Source organism: Priapulus caudatus, unplaced genomic scaffold (assembly GCF_000485595.1).
Source record: "Priapulus caudatus unplaced genomic scaffold, Priapulus_caudatus-5.0.1 Scaffold14, whole genome shotgun sequence".
In the NCBI taxonomy this organism is placed as follows: Eukaryota; Metazoa; Priapulida; class Priapulimorpha; order Priapulimorphida; family Priapulidae; genus Priapulus; species Priapulus caudatus.
Window position 1 is genome coordinate 266,177 of NW_014577075.1, and position 7,531 is coordinate 273,707.

General features: G+C 45.9%; 1 protein-coding gene across 1 annotated transcript in view; it reads left to right on the top strand.

The window, feature by feature from the left end:
- Positions 1-3,342: 3,342 nt before the first annotated feature.
- The window catches only part of LOC106809026 (complexin-like), a 9,770-nt gene continuing 5,581 nt past the window's right edge, over positions 3,343-7,531 (top strand). Inside the window, exon 1 of the mRNA XM_014811973.1 lies at positions 3,343-3,372. Coding sequence (XP_014667459.1) covers positions 3,343-3,372 — 30 coding nt within the window. The remainder of the gene's footprint in view (positions 3,373-7,531) is intronic.

A 7,531-nucleotide genomic window follows, 5' to 3' on the forward strand; every position in this document is an offset into this window, starting at 1 on the left:
AAATAAATTAAAAATTAAAAATAATACATACTAAAGAGATAGGTAGAAAAAAAAGAAAAAAAAGTTTCTCCGCTGGGACTCGAACCCGGAATCCCGATGTAAGAGACGGATGTTCTAGCTATTAGGCCACTGCGCTGTTAAGCGAATATACCATGGATTCACACGTACATAATGTTAATCTGTACGCACCGCCATCTATTAATGAATAGAATTTTTATCACTTTTTTACTTTTTTACTTTTTTACATTTTTGTTTCAGCCAGAACCACCTCCCAGACGTGCTGATTCTGAAAATATCTTTAGGCTGCGGAGTTCTCTGGTTATGCGAGTACGGACTAATTCGGCTGAACAAATTTATATATATATAGATGTGTGGGGCGAATGTATTCATGCACAACGCATTTGTTTTGGCAATTAAAACTTGAATGTCACTTTACTGACGTACGTGGCAAGAACCTTTATATTTTCCATGTACAAAATAAAATCCAATAAACTACTGTTAGGTTACCATCCGTGGTCTCATCGGTATATACAGTTCATATAGAAAATTGTCTAGTGATATTCTGTATTGAAAGTCTATATACAGTAGGTTTACACTATAGGTATAGTTGTGGTAATTAATCTGTTTGCTTGGTTTTTATGATAAAACTCACTTCCGCCAACCAATAAAGTCAGTCACAACAGAAGTTGTGTAATTTACGACTTTTGACTAGCATGTGACCTAAGCATTTTGATCATTGTATGCGTATAGCGAGTTACAACTAATCCACATATGGCCGCTGGGTGTGACACATTGCAAAGCACACCACGCTAAAAAAATGTCAGCGTAAAAAACTCCATATTACCGTAATTACGGTACTCATGCCCACCTTTTCCATTTCGCCATTTTCATTGGCAAAATAATAGCATATCACCCCTATTTTATCTTATCTCTCAGAACCTCACCACGACGCTTCTTCTTCACTCATAAATAATAACATATCTCTCTTAACGTTCTCATCTCTAATTACTAGCGCACCATAGCGCTTCTTATTCTTCAATCATAAATAATAGGACGTCTCTCTATTTTGACATTAAAGCTCTCATCTCTTACTGCCTCACTATTGCGCCTCTTCTTCACTTCTTGTCCACCAGGCCCTAATGACTCTAGTCAGTGCTTGGCTATATGTATGTTGGGTATATCGTATCCCGCGTGCTCGCTTACATAGACGCTGCAAGGCCGCTCATCACAAGTGCGTAGGCCCCTCTATGTACGTACACTCACCCTTTATGTCATGGTGATGGCAGCATAAGATATGTGCCTATAATTATAGAGTTACATTTTGAACGAGCACAAGCGTGTCTGCGTGCGTGGGTGCGCGTACGTGTGCGCGTGTGAGCGTGCGTGCGTGCGCGTACGCGTGCGCGTGCGTGCGTGCGTGCGTGAGTATGCGTGCGTGCGTGCGTGCGTGAGCGCATGCGTTGCGATGTGAATGAGCGCACGCGTGCGCGTGTCCGTCCGCACGTGTGTGCGTACGTGCGTGTGCGTGCATGTGTGCATATACCAGGCCTATGTACGCACGGACGCGCTCGTGTATTTGGGACCGTGCGTGTATGTGTGTGCGTGCGTGCGTGTGTTTGTGTGCGTGCGTGTATATTTGCGTGTTTGTATGCGCGTGCGTGTGTGCGTGCGTGCGCATGTGCTCGTGAGAGTGTGCGTACGTGCGTGCGTGCGTGTGTGTGCGTGGGTATGTGCGTGCATGCGTGCATGCGTGTGCGTATGTGTTGGTGCGTGGGTGCGTGTACGTGTGCGCGTGTCTGCCCGTGCGTGTGTGCATACGTATGTGTGGTTGTGCGTCCGTATGCATGTATGCATACATACGCACGGACGCGCGCGCGTGCGCGTGTGTGCGTGCGTGCGTGTGTGCGTGCGTGTGCGCACGCGTGTGTGTGTGTGATTGTGTTTGCTTGTGTGGGCTTGTGCGCGCTTGTGTGTGTGCGCGCGTGTGCGTGTGTGCATGTGTTTGTATTTGCTTGTGTGTGCGTGTGTGATGGCTTACATCATGCAATATCAGGCGTTGTGATTCAGTTACGCCGTTGGGTTCTCATCGTGTAGAATCGGGTAACAGCACTTGAAGCTGACGCTTAGCCAGATGAGGACGCATGTAGAAGCGCAGCGACCGTGCCTGCGTAAACCTAAACCCGCTAACACTGCTGCTGCAACGTTGACTCTTCAGTAACTGACAAAGGAAGCAGAGGTGAGTTGTACGCATTATTACATTATAGTGAGTAGACTAAATCCCCGTTTGTTAAATTCTTCCACGAGTCGTTCGATTAATGTTAATAGTGAATGTTACATACAATGCCGAAAATCGAGTAGACTATTATACATAGCTATTATGCTTGACATAGCGGTATGATGCCAACAATACATTTCGTGTTTTCTAAAGACGCCAATTGGCGTTATTGGTTATGCCAGTAACGAGTATGTCATCATGCAGTAACCAGTCCATGTTCAGTAATCAGTAATCAGTGTGCCATCGTCTCGAATTGTTTTAGTTTAGTTAGCATATATAGTTATATAGTTATATAATATAAAGTTGCCTAGTTTTGTACGCAGGAATGATAAGAAAACAATCGTACTTTCGACTACATACGAATACTACTCTTATTTCCGCAGATCTATCTATAGCTAGCTAGCTATCCGTCTGTCTATCTATCTATCTATCTATCTATCTATCTACTATTATCTAATCTTATCATATCTATCATCTATCTCACTATCTACTCTATACTTGCTTATCTATCTATCCTTCTATCTAGTCTGATCTATCTATCTCAATCTATCCTATCTATCTATCATATCTATCTATTCTATCTATCTATCTATCTATTATCTATCTATCTATCTATGTATCTATCTATTTCATATCTATCTATATCAACTATCTATCTATCTATCTACTCTACTCCTACCTATTGTATATATCTATTTATCTTTATGCTATATTATTCTATATATATGGGTTATATGATATATAAAATTATGTGTGTGTGTTGAGGGGCGGGTATATATATATAAGATTAACTTAATTTGCACGTATTTTTAACAAAAAAGAAACGCGATATTTCCCCGCGTTTACCCCCGGCCCCCCGCCGCCGGCCGAGTTTCCTCGTGCTTTTGGTAAAGCCAATGAATGTGTTTGTTTTTTCCGACAAGACGATGACATATGAATGTCGTGTATGATATATGTTGGTATATGCGCGTGTACAATTTTATTGCTTCAGCACAGGTTCTTTTTTTGGTTGTTTCAATCTGTTGATTGCGCCAGTGCGGAATGTACGAAGAGCTTGTGGCGAATAGATGCCTGACTGTGTTACGAAGCTCGAAAGTGTGAGTGATTGTGCAATAAGAAGAATGCCCACTCGCAGTCGTAATGAAGTGACGTTGATTCTGCACGGATCCCTTCCGACGCATGGACGTTCTATGAAAAGAACTGTTGCGAACAGGGAGCGGAAAATATGTATATATATTATATACTATATATATTCATATATAGCTATACGCTGACGCACGTTTCGGCCTAGTGGCGTGAATGGTTTAGCCTCATGGGCCACGCACGCACGCACTGCACGCACAGCGACGGCACCACACCTTGCGCACCGCGACCGACAGCGAGGAACACATCACCACACACACATGATCACACCACACACACACAATCACACACACAACACACACATGGTGGCACACACATGCACACACACATCAGACAGTCACACAACACTACCACCACACAAGTGCACACACAGCACTACACAGCACACACACACTCACACACACACACACACACACACACACACCACACACACACACACACACACACACAACACACACACACGCAATGCACGCACGCGACGCACACACACACCACACACACACCGATCACACAACACACACACACACAACACACACACACACACACACACACACAATTATACATATATTGCCCATTTGATGTTATCCGTTATGATATTGAATGACTGCGTTTAACGCTAGATGCGTAAATAATCTCGATCGTGCGTGGGATTCATAAAACAGAATTATTAACAGATTTGCGATATAACGGTAAAGCGATCTGATGGTGACAGCTGAAATTCTCTGCTAACGGCACCGCGGCTTGCAATTAAAGCAGGGCCACTCGCATGTAAATACGCGCAACATTGAATTGCACGATCAATGGAAATGTAATATTACCTAAAGCCGCATAAAGTTTGATCGCTGTCGTGAGTAATTTGTCCGGGAATGTCGAGCCGAGGCGGCGACGCTCGGTCGGCCATGTCGCAAACAACTCCCCTCCTGCGTTAGAGCGAAGTTCGCGACATGCTTGGCGCGCGACGGCTCTGTTGTCGAGTGAGAGAATGCAAGCGTCGATGCAGATGATGTACACTGTGTAATGCCGAGTGAGTGGTGTATCGGCTATCGATCCGCCCGTAAGACAAATATGGAAGACAAATTTTGGTTGCATTTGTGTAGCGTAGTCGGCCCACTCGTTCTAGTTTTTTCATAGCTTCATTCTCTTCTTAGCTTTGGCCTATCTTTAAAAAACATGTTTTCTTTCCCTCCCCTCTCTTCTCTCCTCTCTCTCTCTCTCTCTCTCTCTCTCTCTCTCTCTCTCTCTCTTCTCTCTCTCTCTCTCTCTCTATATATATATATATATATATATATATATATAGGGAAAGTGATTCCTACCCGTGATCATATTAGTGGTTACGCGTGAGTGCCTTATTTTTCGTCTCTCTCTCTTTCTTTCTTTTGCTGTTTATCTTTCTTTCTCTCTCCTTTTTTGTGAAAAGGAAAAAGAGGGGAAGTGAGACAGAGAGGCAAAAACAGAGGAAAAGATCCTAGAGAGAGCGCGACATAGGAGATAAAGGGGGCGAGTGAAATAGGGATGGGGAGAAGCGGAGAGATGCTGCGATAGGAGCCTCGGTTTTTTTTTAGAATAAACCAATTCGTTCGTTCGTTCGATCGCCAGTTTGTCTATTGCCGTCGCTACCACAGGAGATGTGTGGATATGTTCAGGAAGGTGACGTGAAGCCATCTCCCGATAGTAACGGGACAGGACTAGCTGTATCTGAGCGCACACGGCGGTGATGCCAGTCGCTATTGGCGTGTACGTGCGTTTCAGTAACGCAAATCTATAGGATTCGTAAGCGACAACCGGAAGAACTGATGGCACGCACTATTACTGGCTGAGCGCATATGCGCACGCACACGCACGCACGCTGGTTCCCGCCAGCATATGCGCACGCACACATACACACAATCACGCACACGCGCGTGCACGCACGCCCCCACGCGCGCACACACACGCGCGCGTGCAGTTAGATAAACACAGACGCGTGTGCACACACACACACGCACGCACTTCAGTGCCAAGTTCAGTCCTAATAGTGATGATATGCCCAGGCCTCCTGAATTTTTCATACTGTAACATAAGGTAATCTGTGTTTACGCATGCATGCCCACCAACTACGAAAACAATCACTTTTTTTTAAAAAGTATGCTCTCAAAATAGAGAGCGGATACACGTGAGTAATAGGCTACGAAGACCTTATCTACCACACTTATCTACTTTGATAATTATAAGGCATTTATTTTCTCGAATTTTCTCCATGCTGTGGCATAGGGCAGACCTGTGCTCGCGCATGCACTATCTGCCAAATGCAGCAATATTTGACATATAGGGTTCAACTTTTTTCTCATGGTATCTCTCCTTCTATCCCCCCTCGTCTCTCTCTCTCTCTCTCTCTCTCTCTCTCTCTCTCTCTCTCTCTCTCTCTTCTTTATTGCTAAGCGAAATCTAGTTCATTCGAATAAGAGACGTTGAGCAAAAAAGCTAATCTTCGTCTTGTTCCGCACTCATACTCACATACATTGTCGCTCGAAGAAATCGGGCTGAGACGAGTAAATATACGAATGCGACATTGATGATTGCCGCAGCAGCATTATTTTGCCTAATTTGCTATTTAACATTGCCGCCACTCCCGCTACTCACTGATAAAGAGATGCATGCGCTAAATAAATGATTCATTTTGCTTGCGAATACCCTTGCTTGAACTGAACCTGGACGTTGAAAATGTGGGCTAGACACTGTGTACGCGCGCAATTAGTACACATTGAAGTTATGACGATAAGACGCAACAGACAATCGACTAGCAGACAACGTATGAACGACTATAGTGGCTAGATGTGAGATCGTATCGGATGGTCACGCCGAGACACTCGCCGAGATAGAGTCAACCGCAATTTCGATCTCTTCGACCTTTCTCTCTCCCTCTTCCTCTCTCTCTCTCTCTCTCTCTCTCTCTCTCTCTCTCTCTCTCTCTCTCTTTCTCTCTCGCTATCTATCGTTCTCTCTCTCGTGCTCTGCAGAGAAGGGAGGGCAGGAAGCAACGCGCGCTGTCTATCACGGAGAAAGAATGCAAGGATAAAAGAGTGGAAAGAGCAGCGGGCCGCGGCGCGTCGGCGACCAGCAGCCCGGGGACCGGTGCAGAAGAGATCGGGGAACGGAAAAAGATGCCTGACGCGAGGAGAAGCGAAAGGGAAAGAAGGGAGAATGGGAATAGGAAGGAAGCCACGGAAAGAGAACCACGAAGTGAAATAGTATAAGTATATACCTGATGATCATTCGTTGAAAGAGAGCGCAGACGTGAGAGACGAAGGAGAAAAAGAGCAGAGCGCTAAGCGAGAGAGAGAGAAGAAGGTGTGAGCGGGCGAAAGGCGAGGAGAGAGAGAGAGCAGAAAGGAGAAAGACGGGAGAATGGGAAGGACAGCGTCGAAAGAGAAAAAGTAAGAAAATATAACAGCGATCCTGAGGTAGAGACCGGCAGGAAGCAAGCGGGGAACGAGGCCGTAAAGCAGACCAGGGAGAAAGAAAACAGAAGCGCTAACGACGAGAGAGAGAGCGGTGTGCCGGGCGGGCGAAAGCGAGAGAAGAGAGGAGAGAGGAGAGAGACGAGAGAGACAGAGCGCGAAGAGGGGAGAGAGAGAGGAGAACGCGCGCGGACCGGGAAAAGAGGAGAGAGGAGAGAGGGAAAGCGAGAGGATAAGAGAGAGGAGAGAACAGAGAGAGAAGAGAGCAGAGACAGAGGAGGAATGAGAAGATGTTGAAGGATGAATGCACAGCACCGAAAAAGACGAAAGAATAGAGATAATATATATATAGTGAAAGAGAGCGCACGTGAGAGAGACAGGGAGAAAAAAAGAGAGCCTAAGCGAGAGAGAGAGAGAGAGAGCGTGAGCACGAAGGAGCCGAGAAGAGGGGCGAGGAGAGAGAGGAGGAGAGAGGAGAGAGACAAGAGATGGAGAAAAGAGTAGACGGAGAGGAGAGTAAGCAAAGAGAGGAAGAGCGGAGAGAGCGGAGCGACGAAGCCAGGAGCGGCCGCCGGGCGCGCGGGAGCCGCAGCCGAGCAGAGAGAGAGAGAGAGAAAGAGAGAGAGAGAGAGAGAGAGAGGAGAGAGGACGAAAGAGCAGAGGAGAAAGGAGGGCT